Genomic DNA, 21,146 nt, shown 5'->3' with positions numbered 1-21,146 from the left:
AAACTCTCTTTGAGGTACTCCTGGTGGGGAGCTCCCTGCTGTAGGTAGCCCTGCCGAGCAGCACCTTGTTTTGTTTAATCTATACTGTTTGCGAGCTGTTATGTATATCCTAATGGTATGCAAATTTATTCAGGAGAAACAAGATCACGCCCAAAATGGACATTTGCTTTTACCAATATTCTTTAAATGGTCCTAAATAATATTCTAGATTTTCATATAAAACACTAAAATATTTTCGTGTTTTTTATATAGTCAAAGGGAAATGACGTCACGATCTAGGATAGATCTTGGCATCATTTACAAAATTAAATAATAAAAAAAAAAGAAAAACAGAAATTATTCTGTATAGAAAGGAGTTGTCCCCTCCTCTACGCCCAAGACAAAGAGTCAAAAGTTTGACTCTTTGTCACAACTCTACTTTTTAAAACAGTAATAACTTTAGCGTAAAAAGCGGAGCGTTGAGGAGAGGACAGCCCATTTTCACATACAGAATATTTTCTGTTCATTTTAAGTTTTAATGTCGCTCCTTGCTTTCAGTTAAAAAAAATCTTGATTTTTTTAATTTAATTTCTGAACGTTTTTGAATTGATGCAAGTTTTGAATTTTGCTTACCGTACATGAATAATTAAAACGAAATTTGCATATAAAATTTACTTTTCTAAACTAATAATAACCTTATAATAACCTAGGTTTGATTTTTGTTAGAATAATAACCTCTTTTAAAAGGAAAACAGAAACTTTAGCATAAGAGCGAGCTACTAAGGAGAGGCAACCCATCTCATATACCTAATATCTTCTATTCTTTTTAAGTTTTAATATTGCTTCTCACTTCCAGTTGAAAAAACTTATTTTATATTTAATTGCTGCTCGTTTTTTAAATAATGTCCGGAAACCCAGCCCCTCTCCATGGAAAGATTATCACACGTAACTTAAATTAGCGATATCTGCGGAACTGATTTTGTAAGGCATAATAACAAAACGGCCAAAGAGGTCAAAACTATTTTTATGAAAATGAGTGTCACAAGTTGAGCGATTCTCAAATGACTGAAATGAATGAAAGAAAAGATTTGTAAAAGATGTACGCAATAATTTATGTTCATTTTAAGTTTTAAAGTTATTCATCACTTTCAGTTAGAAAAAACTTGTTTTTTTTTAAATTTAATAACAACCACAAGCCGAACACATACAATATCTTTGGTTTATTATCACATAAACATCATAGTTATGAAGCTGTTTAAGGTAAAATTAAATGCTAAGATTGGCCGGAAAATAACACAAACAAATTATTGCTTATATCGGCTATTATTTTACAAAATTCGAACTTTAAAAAGCGAGATATTGACGAGGGGGCGAACTTCCTCATATACGTAATATGAGGGGTTCTCCCCCTCGTCAATACCTCGCTCCTTACACTAAAGTTAGAATTTTGTTCCAATTCTTTAAGAATGACCCCTGAATCACAAAGGCCGTTTAATTAGAATAAAGGGCTTTTTTGAAATTACTAAAACATTTTAGAATAAACATCGAGATATTGACGAGGGGACAAACCCTCTCGTATACTTAATAATTTCTGTTCGTTATAAGTGTTAATGTTACTCCTTACTTTCTGTTGAAATTTTTTTTTTTTATTTAATTTCTGCAGATTGTTTTAATAATGCTGGGATATCCGGCGCCCCTTTACAGAAATTATCTTCCCCCGTGAAAAATTCCTCCATAAAAAGATCCTTCCACGTAACCCCCGTTCCCCTCAAAACAGAAAAAATTCTTTTGAAAATGTGTGTATACTTACCAATAATAAATACTATATGTAAACAATGGGCAAAATTCATAACTTGCAGCCCTTCCCCCGGGGACTGTGGGGGATTAAGTCGTCCTCAGAGACATAGTTATTAGATATTTCAACTACGCTGAGCAAAATGGCTATCTCAAAAATTTGATCCAGTGACTTTGGGAAAAAACGTGTGTGGGAGGAAGCCCAATTGCCCTCCAATTTTTTGGGTCACTTAAAAAGGGTTTAGAACTTAGAATTTCCGTTTGAATGAGCCGTGTTGTGTAATTCTAGAACCGCTGGGTCGATACAATCACTTCTGAAAAAAAAAACAAAAAACAAATTAACACGCATCCGGGATCTTTTTTTCTAGCAATAAATACAAAATTCCACATTTATGCAGCTTGAAACCCCCTACAGTAGGGTTCTCTGATACGCTGAATCTGATGGTGCGATTTTCATTAAGATTCTATGACCTTTAGGAGGTGTTTCCCCCTTTTTTCGAAAATAAGGCAAATTTCCTCAGGCTCGTAACTTTTGATGGGTTGGACTAAACTGGATGAAAATTATATATTTAAAATCAGCATGAAAATATAATTCTTTTTCTCTATCTATTGGTATAAAATTTTCGTTTTTGAGAGTTTCGGCTACTATTGAGCCGGGTCGCTCCTTACTTACAATTCGTTACCATGAACTGTTTGATATGTATACATTATAAACAAAATTGTAATCGAAAAATCCTGAATAAAAACATTTTATTGTAATGAACAACTTATTTTCCTCCCTCCTGCTTGTGCGTATTATAACAAGGAGTAGCCACTATGTCCTGCTGTGGAGCTAATCTCTCCATTAGCTTATACTGATATTTGATGTATATGTTTTTTTTAATAAGTGGTATTTTTTCATCTACTTAATAATTGTACGTATCATAAGATGTAGCATCATCGTAAAACCCTGAGCAAAAATGTTTGATTGAAGTAAATAGTTTTGTCCCTACTTTATTGTAGGTATTATATAAAGAACGGGCTATTATTTTCTGTTGTAGAGCTTTCCTTTCCATCAATACAAAATGTCATTGCAGATACATTATCTTTGTTCCTTTTGTGTGCGTTGTGGCAGTTGCTGCACCTTTGTTAGCTTATCAACCAAAATAAAAACAAGTTTTTTCTAGTAAAACTAAAGATTGACTTTAAGCCTGAGAACGGATAGGTTTTACCATAAATACGAGAGAGGAATTTCGTACCCCTGAAGTCTGTACCCTGAATTTCATACCTCTTTATTACTAGCAAAATTATGCTAATCACCAGCTAATCACCCCCTTGTATCCCTGGCCATGGAGCCTTTCGGGGGGGGGGGAATAAGTGTATTGTAATTCCATTTTGAATTGTATTTGTATTGTATTGTATTGAATAATAATAATAAACTTCTTCTTCTTCTTCTTCTTCTTCTTCTTCTTCTTCTTCTTCTTCTTCTTCTTCTTCTTCTTCTTCTTCTTCTTCTTCTCAATAAGATTTCAGTTGGATTCCGCATTTCAGTAAGATTGCTTAAGTTATAATTTTGTGTAAAAGGGGAGGGGCAGTTCCTGTCATATTTACATTGTTTTTGTATAAGTTTTAACGGCGCTTTGCCGTTTTGTAAACCGAAAACGTTAAATTTCGTTTTTGTGTTTAATTTTCGTCCATTTATGCTTCTTTATACGTTAAAAAATTGAAGACTTACCTGTAATGATTATCTTGGGCGAAAAAAAAAAAATAACCGAAAGATCCGAAATGTAAAAGGATATTAAAAATAAATGAAATATATGAAAGGAAAAATGTATAAGTCATAAGTCCAAAAATCGTACTCGGCAACTTTTAAGTCCTACTTCAATTTTTAAGTTACAATATCTTTACAGTATCAGACGCCCGAAGAGTCCGAGCATGGGGAAGAGGTATTCAGCCTACAGGTGTTAGGGTGCGTGACAACGCTGACATCAAGATTTACACAGAAGGTGCAGGCGAAGGCAATCTGGAAATCAAAATAATTGGGCCAGGTGGTGTGGCAGAATCAGTTAAAGTTCGACGCTTAGACGCCACCACATATGAAGCTGCATATCAGCCTAAAAAAGAAGGCCGTTACATTGTGGCTATTCTTTATGGTGGCAGAGAAATACCAAGGTCACCATTCGAAGTCAACGTTGGTCCATATAAAGAATCAAACATTGTGGCCTTTGGACCTGGCTTGAAAAGTGGAGTTGTGGGACATCCAGCTTTGTTTACCGTTGAAACAAATGGCGAAACTGGAGCTTTGGGTAATTACTTTTGTGCAAATTTATCAAATCTCATTATATGATTTGCAACTGATTTATTGCGGATTTTCCGAAAAAAGGTCTTGCGTATTTCAATATATAGATTAATTCTATTAACTTATATATTGTAGATTATTATACATTATACAATATTATTTAATGTGTAATGTATATTATATAGCATATTGTGTATATCGTCCATCCACGAGTTTTCAAATCGGCTTTTATATATGCAGTTATCTGTAAAACTTTTGATTTTAAATGTCCTCACACTGCTACTGATACTACTAACAATTCACTGCACCACAAAGCCCTCTTAGCCCAACACATTTATGTACGCTCCTTCATCCCAATCTATTTAAAGAGCCTTGACTATTCAATTTTTAACATCTTTACTGATCCATCATCTTTACAAGTAATATTGCCTAGGTAACTTAAGCTATCCACTTGATCAATCTCCTTGTTACCCAACACCACCTCTTCACTTTCACTTATACCAAGTCTAGGGGACTTAATCTTCATAACATTAATTTTTAATTCTTTTTTGTGCCCAGAGCTCTTAAAACCTAAAAAAAATCATTCATTTTGCAGACATTTTCATCTAGTGCTTTCAAATCATCAACATATTCTAAGTCTAGTAGAGTTTTTCTCTCCTATTTGATACCATGCTCTCCCAGGGCCTTTATCCTGTTCCTTACTACAAAATCCATCAAAATAATTCATGTAAATGGTGATAGAACGCAGCTCTGCTTCACTCCTGATTCAATACAAAGCTAGCTACTAACCTCATTTCCTACAATTGCGGCAATGCTATTCCTGTGCATAACGCTAATTACTTAGTGTATTTGTCTGGTATATCATACAAGGATAATACCTTTGCTAGAGCTCTTCTATCAGCTGAATGAAATGTTTGGCCAATCTATAGGGGTCTGATGACTCAGGTACTTCTCGATTATTAATCTAAAAGTAAAAATTCGGTTGACATATCCTCTCCCCTTCCTAAAACCACACTGTTCTTCTCTTAAACATTTTCTGCAGCATCTCTAAGTCTAAAAAGTATCATCATACTAATTAATTTGCTTGAGACAGAAACCAGGCTAATGCCTCTGTAATTACTACACTCACTCTTATCACCTTTTTTATGTATGGGTTTAATTAAAGTTTTCCTTAGAATCGGTAGATACTTCCTTTTTTTCAAAAATGATATTCATAACCTTGAGTGACTTATCTCTAACTTCAAAATGACCATATTTAAAAAACTCATTTACGACACTATCAGCACCTGTGGTATTATTATTTTTTAATCCTTATAGCATTATCTCGAATTCCTCCTCGCAAAATAAGGCTTCTTTCACTTCCAAAGCGTCACAAACTTTTCCCTTCTTTTTTGTATCATTTTTTGCAACTTTATCACGGTGTAGCACACTCTCAAAATGCTATGCCTATCTCTCTTTAACTCTTTCCTTATCACTAATTGTCGTCCCGTTCCTATCTTTAACTGGGACAAGTCGAGATTAACTGTTCCCTCTCAGTTTTTTAACATGCCAATATAATATTTTATATACTATTATGCCGTCTGGCTGCATCTCTAAATCTTCAGCCATTTCATCCATGTCCTCCACTTCACACCTCTTTAATTCCAATTTCAACGCAATCTTTATTTTCTTTACATTCCTCTTGTTTTCATATGATCTATTATTCAAATATTTCTTGTACAAGCCCCTCCTCTTCTCTACTAAAGTTAAAACATCTCATTAACATTTCTAGTTATGGTTTTAACTTTCTTTCCTAAGACACCATCTGCTACTTGACAAACTATTTTCCTTGAATTATTTCATCCATCTTCTGCATTGTCCAATTTTAGACTCTTTAGTTTAATTTCCAACTGTTCCTGAAAATTTTTTCTCAATTTCTCATCCTGGAGTTTACCAACATATAATTCTCCAGATAGTTGTTACCCTTCTCTAAATTGCAGCTTTTGATTAACCCTAGACACTCCTAGATAGTGATGTTTAATTTTAACATCAATAACAGCACTCCTATATAGTCTTGTATCTTGTATTGATCCTTCCAGTCATCTGTCTACAATGACATAATCAATAAGATTAGCTGCCTTACCATCATGCGAGCACTATGTTAACTTATGCACTCTTTTATGTCAAAATACTGTATTGGTTATGTCTAGATAACATTGCTTATCCTTATAAGCCTCTAATTTGTTTCTATAACCATTTTCAGTCCATCCACGAAAAGCAGGTTTTCCTCGAATTAGTGGGAAGAGGTTATAAGATAGGATGGGATGGAATTTCTTGGGAGGGGGTGAAGAGTGAAAGATTCTTGTAGATCGGAGTGGAGTAGGAACGTCCGCAGTTCTGTTGACACCCGGTGGCTTGGTGCTGCAGCAAGTTGTTTGTAGTAGTAGTAGATATAACCCCTCATTCTGTAAGATCTGCAATGACTTATTTGCTATCCTTATACATATTCTATATTATTTCGAAGAAAAAAAAATGTATATAATCTAATTAATAGTACTTTTTTTTAATAATAATTTCTGGCTTTTTATAATTGTTTGGTTGCCACAAGGCGATAGTTTTTCGCCAGAAATGAATGAATTGTTCCTTCCTAGATCTAACATAGGGAGCAAAGATAGAAGAACATTAAAGAGGGATTAAGAGAATTTCCACTGGACACATTTTCTGATGAATGTCTCCCATGCCGGAAATAAACGAGGAGATTGCTTGGAGTGTTGCAAAAAGATGTAATAGTTTCTGCACGGGTGTTTCTGATATTTGGAATTCTTCTAGTGCACGAAACACTTGAGACAAATTTGAAAAGGAACTGAAAAACTAGTGAGTAAACTAAAGCAGGATTCGTTCGGAGACACAGAGACAATTTATTTGCTTAATTTTCGGTACGCTCTGTATTTAGATATTTATTTAGTTGTTTAGTCAGTTAAGTAGACAAATAATTCTAAGATATCTTAGCAATAAATCACTTCCGTCAGGGCGACATTATGCTGGAACACTTCCAGTTATACGACAAATGATACTTCTAGTTATGCTGCAAACGACTCTGAAATTCTAAAACCAAAAATTTTATGGATGTAAACAAATGCAATTTTCATTGTAATAGTTTGTTGCAATAGATAAGTTCATACATAAAAGCTGACTATGAATGGACAGTGTATATAATATGGCAAATAATACATGACGTATAACAAATAACACAATTTTAAGAAGGGTTAAAACAAATGGGTAGATTCAGGGGATAGGAGGAAGGCATTTGAGTGGAACTCAGCAGGGGTAGACTCAGAAGATAATAGAATCTATACCGCAAGTGTATTCGTTTTTTACCCGATTGAAATCTCGCTTTAAAAAAAAAAACAAAAAAAAAAACGCATGGCTTGTTTTCCTATTTTTACCCTTCTGGTGTGATCTTTGGACTCTCTTACAAATATGAGACGGAGACGTTTCTCAGACCTGACGTTGTTTTAGAATATGAAAGGTTTGAAAGGATTTTGACAATTAGTAAAAAAAAAAAAAAAGATACAGATTTTTTTTAGCAAGCAAGCTGAAACAATATAGGTAGGAAAGTACGTATTATTACTCAAATCTGAGGGAGGAAGCAATAAAAAGGTAAATTATATGGAAATCTTCATGGAATGAAAAGGATTTTTCTGGGGGGGGGGCAAGGGATACCGTCCTGGAGATACGTACCCTGTGTGCGTTCTTGCCTACAGTATAGTCCTTCAGTTAACGAGTCCCCTGATTGCAATCCGTTTTTGTGACTCAAAACATGTGAAAATTGATATGCTCTAAGAATACTTCCCAAAATGTTTTTTTTCTGACTTAGGCACGTCAATGGGGGAGAGGGTTGCAGGTGGGATGTTGCCTCCCCCCTTAATCCCCCTAGATTCTTAAATACCTCTTTAGGCATTTCATTGAAAAACACCTTTTTTAGTATTTTCATTGTATGCTTTGGTATTTTACGAGAGTTGCTAAGTACAGGAGCATGGAGCGTTGCAGTTGCAAATACTAAGGAGAGAATAGAGCAGACGTTACAAAATTGACTCTTTGGGTAACACTTCACCAGTGTTTTTTAGTGACGATTCGTCAATGTAGAATACTCTAAACGAAGTGTTAGTAAGAAACAACTTTTCGTTTATTATACGACTAAATGTTTCGGGGTTGTAAAATTTGAAAGATCCCAGTATACCATGTAAAATATTCCCGTATTTTATTATGAAACGTAATCATAAATATTAAACTACGGGTATGAAATTAAAACTACTATTGAAAAAGCAATTTACAATATAAAATATACTATATACTAGCAGTGAGAATTTAGAGGCCCTATAGAACATTTCCACCCATAGTATAATCTCGAGAGTGGATTGTTCCTCTGGTCCCCTCGGTTCCTCTGTATTTGATGTCTACTACGTCACCATGACTAGACGAGGGGATCAGGTGGATGTGTGACAAAGGTGCTACGAATGGGTGCTGGTCAAATTTTATAATTTTTTACGTCATAACAACTAATCCCTTGAAAAAATCTTGGAAAAGAATACTATATGCATTTTAAATATCAATTTAATAACTAGTAAAAATTAAACATGTCTAATATTGATGGTTAAACATTCAAAAATGACCCAAATAAAATATCAAAAGTGAAAAAGGCATAGACTGCACCACAAAAGTGAATCATCATCTATGATTTTTAATTATTTATTATTACTTTCGTCTTTTTATGATAGATAACCCTTATCTACTTAGAACAAGTAGAAACGGCTAAGAGTATATTCCCTTTTACGCTTGTACTTCTAAGAATTGCTCAAAGTATGTTGTTTTCTACTACTACTTCTACTAACAACTCACTGCAGCACCAAGCCGCCTGAGGCCTACTCAGCTGCGCACGCTCCTCCTCCTTTCTGATCTATTCAAAGATTTCCTCTTTGCACCCTCCCAAGACATTTTAATTTCCTTTAAATTCTTATTTACGACCTTTTCTCAACTCATTTGGTGACGACCTGCTTTTTGTTTGGCCCTAGATGGTTGGTTGAAAAGGACGATTTTTGGCCATTTGTCATCCTTTATCCACTAAATGTTTCCTAGCCATCTCAACCTTTCTCCGATTATACCCCTAGAAAGCGGGATTGGACCATATTTTTTATATTGCTTATGGGATTTTGGAACGAAAATCTGAACAGTTAACAAATTAGTAGTAGTGGTATGTCTTTTCGGACACAACCTTGTCAAAATTGAGCATAACCCCCCCCCCCCCCCCCTTAAAAATGAAATCATCATTTGGCCTTAACCTAGAGTAGAATATATTTTATGTTGATTGTAATAGAATTTTCTTTTCGACATGAAGGTTTTAGCATCGAAGGACCCTCCCAAGCCAAGATCGATTGCCAGGATAATAATGACGGATCAGCTGACGTTCGATACTACCCAACAGCGCCCGGTGATTATGCAGTACATATTATGTGCAACAATGAAGATATCCCAGGATCGCCTTTCCTTGCCTATATCTTACCGTCCGCTATTCAGTACCATCCTGATAAGGTACCTCTTTTCTTAATAATCCACAGCGTCTATGTACCATATGCGTATATTGTTTATAATATGTTGTTAATATATTTGAAATGTGTTATAGCTTTTGTTCTCATCTATTTCTCAAATTTACGAATAGAACTCCCCAAAAACTGTATTATCCCCTTAGCCCAACAGCGACCCTTGACAAGTCAATTCAGTAGGAGTTTCAAGCCCATAGGAGAAACAAGTTGCTTGCCCCTGTTGTCGGCCCTATTTTCGGAAGGGATCGTTACTCAGATTGAGATGACACAACTAATCGCCGCATAAAGCCCTGTGAGGCTAACTCAGGTGCTATACAGGGACATCCTGGATTTGGTGAGGATTACATTTTGGAAATGAACTAAAAATCTGTGGAATATGTGTTTTTAGCAATAATTATTGTATGTCCTCGTCTATTTGTCACATTTATGAATCGACAAAAAGAATTTAAAATTCAACAACTCGTTATGAATTTGCCTCTACCGCAAACGTCAGTAGAAATTTCCAGAAATAAATATTTTGCTAACGCTTTCCATGGGAAAAGAAATGTTAATTGCGTCATCGATGTATTTTTTATTTACCATGTAGGCTATTACATATATTTATATGTTACCGAAACTCATGAATAGAAGAAAATAATTTTAAATTCAACGATGCATAATGAATTTGCGTTAACTGAAAATGCCAGTATGACTAGAAGAACAAAGTGAATATGTAAAATAACCAAAATAACTATCATGGTGATGTCATGGACAGTTACAAAATGGTTTTTCAGCCTTTTTGTTTTAATTTTGAACTATAATATTAAATAACATATAGATGGACATAAAACAAATTGATAGTAGTAAGTTTGGTGAAACTTGATAGTAGTATACTTGATTGGGATTGATTAATTAGATTAGAAAGTCAAAAAGTGCACTGATATTTCATACCTAAATTTATGGAAAGCTCCGTTAGCCTATGGAGTATAAATACTCCGTATGTGGAGTATTTAGCTTGGTTTTCAAATTTAACAATAAATTTACGATGGATGAGTGGACGATCATAGCAAAACTTACTTTTCTTGAATAAATCCAGTGAAGAAACAGACGTTCATTGGGTTGGACGATTCCAATCCCGCTCATTTCCTTCTGAAAATCGGCCAAATCATCTGCTGTTGGAAACAATAGTTGAGGGTTGATAGAGAGTTTGCATTTACGAAGCATGCTTAATGCAGCCCTGAAGATATTTACGATGTTTCTGCCACTCCCTTATTACTCTTTAGTTAACATTTCTTGATTTGAATTTTCGAGCCGGATAAAACCTAAATTGAAATCCTTGAAGCGGTTTTAGTGACGTCTCTACGACATTTATTTTCTCACTAACTATTGTTGAATGAAAATAAATGAAATACTGGTTCAGTATAAGCAATTGGAAGGCAAGTCTCAAAGCACTGTCTAATGAGAAGAATCGCTTCTCGACATGAGTTTTTGAGCCAGACGATGCCTAACTTGAGAACTTTAGAGTCGGCATTAGTAACCCCTCAAAACTTTTTCTTACTAAATTATACTACTTAGGGAAACATGAACAGTTTATGAGTTCATTAGCCAAAAGGGAATCTCCATCCACTCTAATGAGAAGTATTCAAGCCCTTTTTGTTATGAGCTCTGGAATTTGATACACTTGAAAAATTCTGAGTTAGGATTAGCATACTCTCTACAACATTAATTTTTCCAGTAAATTATTTAGCTTAGTCAATACAAACCGATTAATAGTGCAGGATATATACATTTTCATTATAGTTTATTAAACTACTACTACTTTTACTACTAACAACTCACTGCAGCACCAAGCCACCTGAGGCCAACACAACTACGCACGCTGCTTCTCCATGCTAGTCCATTCAAATCACCCCTCTTTCCACCCTCCCAAGAAGTTTCCATTTCCCTTAAATGTTTCTTTACGACGTCCTACCACTCCAACCGCAGAGGATCTGCTTTCCGTTTGGCCCAAGACGGTTGGCCGAAAAGGACGATTAATCTGTCATCCTTCATCCGCAGAACATGCCCTAGCCATTTTAACCTTTCTCTCATTATAGCCCTAGAAAGTGGAATTGAACCAAGTATGTAATCAAAATGTATCAAAAAGTCTAATCAAAATGTATAATAAATTTTAACTATAAATAAAAGGGAAGTCTCGCACCACTTCTCGCCATGAGTTTATGAGCCTGGTAAAACGTAAGCAATTTTGAGCTGATATTAGTGACCACTCTACATCACTCCTTTTGAATTTCAGTAATTCTCTATCATCTTCTGGTAGATTTCCTCATAATAAAAATTTAAATGACACTCTTCCCCAGTCAAAAACAAAAAGGACAAAAATCCGCAAATAAGGGTTGGGCTGCCAGTCCTACATTTCCTTCATCCTAGATCACTCCCCCCTCCCTTTATTTTAAAAAATACCTCTTTTGGGGTATTTGTATAGAAAATACCGTTTTTTGTATTCTTCCATTCTCATTCTCTTAATTAACTGTGTTTACTTAATCTGTCTCAATGGTTATAACAGTAATACCAAGCAAAGCAGACAGAAAATTGAAATTTTCCTCACAGATATGTCTAAAGGAAACTTTTCATTAAGTAGGAAAAATTATCCCTAACTAAAAACTTTTCTTAGTTAAATCCTCCAGATTTTACTTAATTAAAGGTTAACTTTATTTTAAGTGAATCCAGTAATTAGCTTTCGGCTGTTTTCGGAAAACTTCCTATCCTCTCTTCTCTCCTCTTAAATAAAGTTTTTGGAATGGTCGTGGCAACAGATACTATTGGTTTTCAGAATGGAGTATCAATTTAGCAATACATTTGAAAACTTTTAAAAGACGAGGCTTAAATTGAAAAGTTTCAAAAACTCTACTAACTTAAGTGCTAACAGGTATAGGGCAAATCACGAAAATAAATTTTAAGACAGGGCCAGTCAAATTACTGGTGAGGTGTAGATAGGGTAAGTGTAGATAAGTGTAGAAATGTACTGGTGAGGTGTAGATAGGTGTGGAAATGAAGTCATCACTTTGAAGAAATCGCTTTGTGTCATAAAAAATATCTGTACATAGAGGTAGGGGGGATGTAGACTGACCGATTCTCCTTTAATACCATCTGAAGATATTTTCTCTCGAAGTAATTCTCTAAAAACCGCTCCAAAATTTTTCAAATCTTTTCCCCATCACTCCAATAAAAGCAATAGTAGGAAATGTTTACACGGTCTTAAAATGTATAAAAATATAGAAAACTTTACTAAAGAAAATTTTTTATTCAACGAAACTTCTAAAAATAGGATACTATTACAAAAATCGTGATTCCTGTCTTGCCTGTTCGTTTTGATTTTCTAAATTTCGTTTGTCTAAATTCCTTTTTGTCGGTTTTTTTCTCCTTTCTGGGTTTCCTACTTAAAAATGTCGTTTCTTGCCCTTATCTCTCCCCTCCACCCTCCTAGAAAGCTCTTCTCGCAAAACTATCTGGTAGGATATTGTCCATTTCCATAACTAGCTTTACTTTTATTACTTTAGAAATATTTCTTTTTGTATAAGCGGAAGAAAAGCTCTATCATAAATTGTTGGTCCACAAATTACTTTCTTATTCGATTTCTAGGTAAAAGCATATGGTCCTGGTCTTGAGAAGAATGGAGTCATTTCAAATAAGCCCGCAGAATTCACTGTTGATGCCCAACAAGCTGGAACCGCTGATCTTGAAGTTCTGGTGAGTTTTTATTATTGTCAGTATTTCTGAGTTTTTCAGTATTATTTTATAGTTTTATTCATTACTAGATTGCCCGCTATGCATTGTCCTCTCCCCAACAATTTACCTCAGGAAATTTTCTCACATATAAAATCACGCTAGTGTTTTTAAATTTGAAATTTTTTATTGAAAGTTAGGTTGAATATCAAATCAACGAATTTGTTGAATTCCAAATTCAGAAAATTTATCGAAATTATGAAATTTTATAATTTTGGAATTGTATTAGATGATAGATTTCATAATTAATTAACCCGTAATTGAATGTACTGAAAATTCTAATAATTTGACCAGAAGGAACTGTCAATTATTAGTGTTGAAAAGTCTCTAATTTCTGTCGGCGCAAAAAGTATTAAGAGGTTAATATTAAGAGGTAAAAAGTTATTTGAAAAATGATCAGAAATTAAATCTATAAAAAATAAGTGAAGAAGAACATTAAATCTTAAAACAAAGCACAAATATATTTTAATTATGGTAGGGGCTGCCCCTTTCTCAGCAATCGCTCTTTACGCTATAGCTTGATCTTTTGGCTCAATTCTTCAAGAACGACTTTTGAAGAACAAGGGCACAAGAAGCTTGTTTAAAACACCAAAAAACTTAAGTGCGCGAACAAGGGTTGAGGAAGGGATATCCCTTCTCTTATGCAGAATAACTTATGTTTGTTTTTATGTTTCTCTTATCTTTTAGTTGAAAAAGCTTGTTTTGTTTTTGATAATAATTTAAGAAACCTTTGAAAAGAGCTTTTAATACTTTTTGCTATCGGATTCCTATTGTCAATCTTCTTGCTTTGACCTGCTTCTTTCTTGAGTGCATTAAATAAAAAAATAAGTTTTTTTTTCAACTGAAAGTAAGGAGCAATATTAAAATTAAAAACGAACAGAAATTATTCCATAAATGAGGAGAGTTACCCTCTACTCAATACTTCACTCTTCATTCTAAAGTTTTTAGCACTTTAATAAAGGTGTTTATTCTAATTAGATGACCTTTGTGTTTCAGCAGTCGTTCTGAAAGAATCGGGACAAAAAGTCAAATTTTAGTATAAAGAGAGAGGTATTAAGGAGGGGGCATCTTCGCTCATTCACAGAATAATTTCTGTTTGTTTTAAGTTTAAATGTGCTTTCTTACTTTCATTTGAAGAAACTTGTTTTTTATTTAATTTCCGATCGTTGTCAAATGATGTCCTCGTGAAAAGTTCGTCCCGCGTAAATCCCCCCTCCCGAATAATTCCATCCCTGCTGAAAACTGCCCCTCGGAAAATTTCCAGCGTGCACTTCCGCCCAGAAAATTTTCTTAGTCTACATTCATTTGAAAAATCGCTTGCTTTTTATTTAATTTCAGATCATTTTTCAAATCATGCCGGAAATTCCCTCCTCCGTGAAATTTTTTGCCGGAAAATTCTCTCTCTCTCACCTTCCCCCCTTCCCGATGGAATGTTTCCCCTGCAGAAAATTCTCCCGTGAAAAATTTTCCTCCCTGGAGTTTCTCCAGCGGAAAATACTCCCCTCATAGAAAATCTCCAGACAAATCAAACCCGACTGAAATTTCCATGGGGAAATGCCCCCAGAACAACTGCAAATGCGAAAGTGAGTGGTCAAATAAAAAGGAAGACAAAAGAATAACCCTTAAAACCAGCCTTGAATACATTCATTTTTAAACTCTGTACGTCACGGTAAATCAACATTTTCTGGCGATGTATGTATTATTTGGAAAATATAAATATGAAAGATGAGTTTTGAATTCTAAAGCCTACAATTTGTTTTGCAATTGTAAAATGCTTTTTCTAGATTTCTTTTTCTTTTTTTTTGGTCGGTTGATATTTATGATAAATTTAAATGTTTGTTTGAATTTTATTTTTGAATATTTTTTGGAAAGTTTTTGAATAGTTTTCGAAAATGGCGGTAATTGGGGTAGTAAATTCTGAAACTACAAATTAGGGTTTCGGGGCTGAGTCTATTCGTTTTTCATAACTTGTTTTTTTGTTTTCTTAAATTTATTCTTTTCTTGTATTTGAGTTTATAACCGGAGACCGTGAGGATTAATATCAAAAAGCGCTCAAATTCTCGTAAAGTATTTGAAGAGATAGTTAAAACAGCAAATTAATTGTCAATACTGTGAACCTGAAAAAGCTGCGCATTTATGTCAACTAGTAATTTCAGAGGTCGGAGGCGTTTAAATAATTAAACTGGTAATGAAAGTTTGAGCTGATGCAGTAAAATTTAAATAGGAATTAAAAGAGATGTTCGCCGTCAGTCATGTTTTCAGTTGCAGATTGAGTAAGAATAACGTGAAAAAAATTTTTCATTCTTTTAATTTATCAGGTGGTCACTAGGAGGTATTCATGTCGCTTTCAATGCTCCAAACATTCTAAAAAGAAGGACCAGGTTATAATAAATTACATACCTAGAACATACTGGGTCTGCTTCTCAGTTGGGGCCTCACCCAGGTCATTCAGCGCGTCCCCAGTTGGCGGATAAGGGAACGCCCTTGATATGTAGGGTACCTCCATCGGAGGCGCAGACTAAGGGAAGGTCTAGTCCCGGAAGGTCCATAATAGAAACTGGGGAACCCTTGCACGGGGGTCGTAAATACAGGCATAGGAGCATAATACAGGCATACAGGCATAATACATAAGGCATAATACATAATAGGCATATCGGCGTGTGGATACGTCCCTTGAGTTACAAACCTTCTCCCAGCAATGAAGTAAATTGTATGGTGACGCAGAACACAATCGTGGAAGGATCCTCATTAGGAGGACACGTGCGAAAAGGTGAAGATCCAGACATGGACAACAGCCTCTGAAGTAGACGGAGGCCTCATCGGCCGTCAATGAATCAACCAAAAAACTTACTCCTTGTAAATATGGATATAACCAGAAACTTGAGAGATCGAAGTGCTACCATGTCTGGGGTAACTGACGACCCTTGTTGGAATGAAGCCAAACCTGCTACCACGTACGGAGAGACCGACGACCTTCATACCCCTAAAATGACCCCTAGAAGGGAGGATACTTTAACATTGATGAAAAATGTTTTTTATGTTGGCACACTTAACACCCAAACTTTAGCAAATCCATGGGTAGATTAAGCTTCTATTGAGAGAAATTAGTAGATTCAAATATGATGTGGTTGGCCTGGCTGACACGCACCTCCTCCGAGCTGGAGAAGAAAATTTCCTTGGAACCATTTTCCAATTGTCAGAACGGACTGACAATGTTCACCGACAGGGTGTCACGCTCATTCTTTCTCCAGTCACCAGAAGGTCACTGATCAACTTCAGTCCTGTGTCAGAAAGAATTGCGACCATCTGTCTGAAATGACCCATCAAAAATCTCTCAGTCGTCCAGATATATGCTCCGGACTGTGCCCGAAATGAAGAGGACTGGGATCAATTCTACTTCCAATTACAGGGTGTACCTGATCAGATACCAAAAACCGATGTACTAATTGTCATGAGTGACTTCAACGCAATGGAGGGTAGTAGTCTTGTCAGTTAGAAATAGATCATGTGCCCACACGACTATGGGCGTCTTAATGCAAGGGGAGAACGGCTAATTGAATTCTGCAGAAAGAATGAACTATATATCACCAAAGTAAAAGGTAAAGAATATGGCATTGTACTTTACAGTCCCTACCGGTGGTGATGATCTCTGTTTCTTGGTCCTTCAGCTAGGAAGTGCAATGTGGGTGGAGGGCCAACCATCCTGTGCTTTCGCACACCCTTCCTGTTTACCTTCCCCAGATTTCTCCAGGTACTCATTTAGAGCTGGGTCGACTCTGGATGAGCTTACAGAATCACGCAACTGACCCCCATCCCAAATCAGGTAATTGAGTACACTAGGACTCGAACCCTCGCCCTCGCAGACAAAGAATTCTAAATTCTGTGCACCAATCAGCTCAGCTCGGCCGCTTTCAAACACAGACACTGACGGAAGGTAACATGGAGATCACACGATATAATGACCGAAAACATGATTGACAATATTATAATAGCCAGACCATGAAAGTTTTCAGTAAAAGACACTGTTTCCGTACCCAGAGGAGATTTTGACTCGGACCATACGCTGCTGATGTCTAAACTCGAGCTAAAAGTAAAACGACTTGCCAAGATGACAAAGATTCCCAGATTTCGAACAAAACTTCTCCACGACCCTATCAAAACAGACGCTTATACCACTCGCCTCTACAAAGCTACGGGATATCCTGAGCATATCTAGCCCCCTTATAACTCCTAAAGAGATTGACCGCTTTGTCGAACATGCTACCTCCGCAATAATAGCGGCTGCAAATGGTATCATGGAAGACTTGATAGGAAGACTAAAGATGAAAAACATTTGATCACTGAAGAGATAATAGGACTATGTGACCAGAATCGCCTCTACAGCAACAAATCTAACCAATATAGCCGTGACACCTACTAATATCTCAAAAGAAAAGTTGGATGAGAAGTTCGAAAGCCAATCCGAAACCACATTGCCGAGAAGTGAAAGGACAGTGAAACTTAGTTCAAGAGGGCAACAGCCACGAATTCTTCAAAACAGTCAGAGAATTTCCCACCAAGAGAGATCCTGCAACGTCTATCAACCTGGACAAAGAGAAGAACGATATCAATGATGCGAAAATAAAGATTACCCGATAGAAGGAATATTTTTGGAGAAATTAACCCCGTAAGTAGTGTCGGAACCAAACATGTAAGCTGAATCCCAAACACAAGGTGTAACACCCCGCCACCTCCAATAAGAGTCGAGACCAAAGTGGACACAAAATCCCTAAAGCAAGGCAAAGCTCCAAGACCAGACGGTGTCACTGCGGAACCAATAAATATCGACTAAGAAGATATTATTGACCTGTACCATAATATTATAAAAGCACTTTATCCACTGAATATGTCCCAATATAGTGGTGTAAGGCCGCAATAGTCCCAATCCACAAAAAAAGGCTCGAAGAAAGAGTGTGAGAACTACCGGCCTATTTCCCTGACAAGCCACAAAACCAGAATCTCATTAAAAATACGAGCAATCACCGCTCGTGTTATCGACATGTATCAAGATGGGTATCGACCAAGACGATCAACTATCGACCAAATCTTTACGATGCGCCAACTGATGGAACGCTACATTGAGTTTAATAAAGAGTTTTATCAACTATTCTTTGATTTTAGTCAGGGCTTTGACCTCATAGGCATATTCTAAAACACTGTGTGCCATATGAAATCGTCAAAATCGTTAAAGAAATGTACAACCAGTTCAAAAGCCAAATTATTACTGGGCTTTCTGATGAATTCTCAACAACTTCCGAAGTCCTCCAAGGATGTGTCCTATCCCCGCATCTGTTTATGCTATTCCTGCGTGTCATCCTTTCCCTGACACCTGTGGGTATGGGCTGAAAATGGGTGGGATCCTACTGGACAAAGTAGTGTACATTGATGAAATCGACCAGCTAGCTACGACCCCCCCCCCAAGAACTCCGGAGACAGGCAGGCAGCATCTCTTAGGCAACGAAGTCGTTTGGAATGCAGATTAATGTAAATAAAACTAAAGTAATGGTTAGCCTACATCATACCATGACCTGGACACCACAAATACCCCATCTTTAATAAGCTATGGTGATCAAGTAGAAACAGTAGATCGATTTTTTTCTTTTGGTAGTATATTAAGGGCTGATAATTGTCTTACTGTCGATATTAAACGCCACCTAGCCCTTATCAGCTCTAGTTTTAGAAGACTAACCATAAATCTATGGAAGTCAAGCCATCTTTCGAACCATCTGAAAACTCACCTTTTTAACAGCCTGATCTTACTCATTGCTCTGTATGGGTGTGAAACATGGACAGTAAAAGCGGAATGCGCATCCTTCTCGCATTCGAAATGAGATGTCTACTCCGGATACCTAAGATTAAATACAATGACTATGTCAAAAATAAAGAACTCCGTAGAAAGCTAAAATCACCAAACACGATCCAAAAAAAATAATTAGAAGACAGCAACCACGCCGGTTTGGGCACGTCAATAGAATGGACACTATTTCACTATGTAAGTTCTCGCTCGAAGGAACTGTTGAAGGCCTTCGACCACGGGGGAAGACCTCGTAAGAGGTGGATTGACAACTTTGTTCGGCAACATATCACCCAACTATCCAGAACTGCACTTGACAGAACAGATCATCGGGCACTAATTAATGAAAGTTTGGCTGGAGCGACCCCAAAACCTCCCACGAGGATAGATGGGAGATGGGACTTAAGTAAAAGTTATAAATTACGCACTAATATGAGCACAGCCTAAAGAAAAGTAAGAAAAGATAAAATAACAGTTCACCAGGATCGTTTTCATTTTTATTCACGTTTTATTTTATTATTCTTAAACGTATTCTTTCATTCCTCTTATACAAGCGACCCCAAAATCTCCTGTTAGGATGGATGGGACTCAATTAAAAGTAATAAATTACGCACTAATATGAGCACATCCTAAAGAAATGTAATAAAAGATAAAATAACAGTTTACCTGGTTGGTTTTCATTTTAATTCACGTTTTTATTTTATTCTTCTGAAACGTATTCTCTTTTTTAATGATATATCCTGAAACCGTGAAGCTTGAAATCGAGAATCGCTTTAATCGTCGTAAAGTATTCAAAGAGACAATCAGAGCAGGAAAACTAATTATCAATACTGTGAATCTGAAAAAAGGTGTGCATTTATGTCTACTAGTAATTTAAGAGGTTGGAGGCGTTTAAATAATTGAACTGGTAATGAAACTTGGAGCTGATGCAACAAATCGAAACGGGAATTAAATGAGATGTTGGTAGTCCGTCAGGTTTTTCGGTAGTAATTCAGTGAGAATTAGGACAAAAAGGTTTTTCACGCTTTATTAAGAAATTTATCAGGTGATCACTAGGAGCTAGTCATATCGCTTTCAATTCCCCAAACATATTTATACCTATACTTTCCTAAATTTGCTGCATCATAAGCAATCTCGTAACAATCAGAAGATTTCTGGTAGGGGAGGGGATGTTGACCCCAAGATCCTTCATTTTGTGCGTATGCCTGTCTCTTCTGTAAATAACACCGATTGTTATGCAGGGTTAAGAGCACGATTTAAGAATACGTACTTGGGCCTGATCGTGTTCCATTAAAGGGAATATTGATAAGTACTTATGGAATATTAATGATTACAATTAATCTCTGCCAAATAGCAATAGAATTAGAGTTTTCAATGGTATTTACCATTTCTTAAGGTCTGTCCCTTAGCAATTGTATAGCAAACCAGGAATATGTAACATTGTAATCCATGTTTTTTTTGTTTTTTTTTCTTTTTTACTTAGAATTTACCTTATTTATTTGTTTTATGAAACACGTGTTGCGTTTCAAATATAAATTTAATCAGAAAATGGAACCTTTAAATTCGTAGTATTTCTATCCAAGGAATCTTAAAAGATATAAAAAGTTTTTATAATGTTAATCCATCCAAATATGGGGTGTACAGCATTTCCCTTACTTCCTTGCACGCTATTTGTATCCCACTCTAATTAATGTTTAAAAAGATGGACTACAAAAAAAAAAATTCTTCTCTTTATTGCTTATATAGAATTTGATAAAACAGTTGTATGTTTTATTGATTTGGGTAAAAGAAAAAGGCATTGCAATCATAGGTAAATTTGTGTGTGTATTTAGTTATGTTATACCACGCAGCTGTATTTGCCTCAGATGGTTTGGAAGTGCCAGGAGCCATTAGTATAAGCAGTAGAAATATGGAATGAAGC

At 35.9% G+C, this 21,146-nt stretch overlaps 1 protein-coding gene across 1 annotated transcript in view; it reads left to right on the top strand.

The window, feature by feature from the left end:
• Window positions 1-21,146, top strand: part of LOC136031519 (filamin-A-like) — a gene marked incomplete in the record, with an annotated part of 349,909 nt that overhangs the window by 158,216 nt on the left and 170,547 nt on the right. The window contains 3 exon segments of the mRNA XM_065711189.1: window positions 3,663-4,058; window positions 9,426-9,619; window positions 13,249-13,356. Of these exon segments, the coding sequence (XP_065567261.1) occupies window positions 3,663-4,058; window positions 9,426-9,619; window positions 13,249-13,356 (698 nt within the window).

Source organism: Artemia franciscana, chromosome 9 (assembly GCF_032884065.1).
Source record: "Artemia franciscana chromosome 9, ASM3288406v1, whole genome shotgun sequence".
Classification (NCBI taxonomy): domain Eukaryota; kingdom Metazoa; phylum Arthropoda; class Branchiopoda; order Anostraca; family Artemiidae; genus Artemia; species Artemia franciscana.
This window is presented reverse-complemented; position numbering and strand designations above follow the sequence as displayed.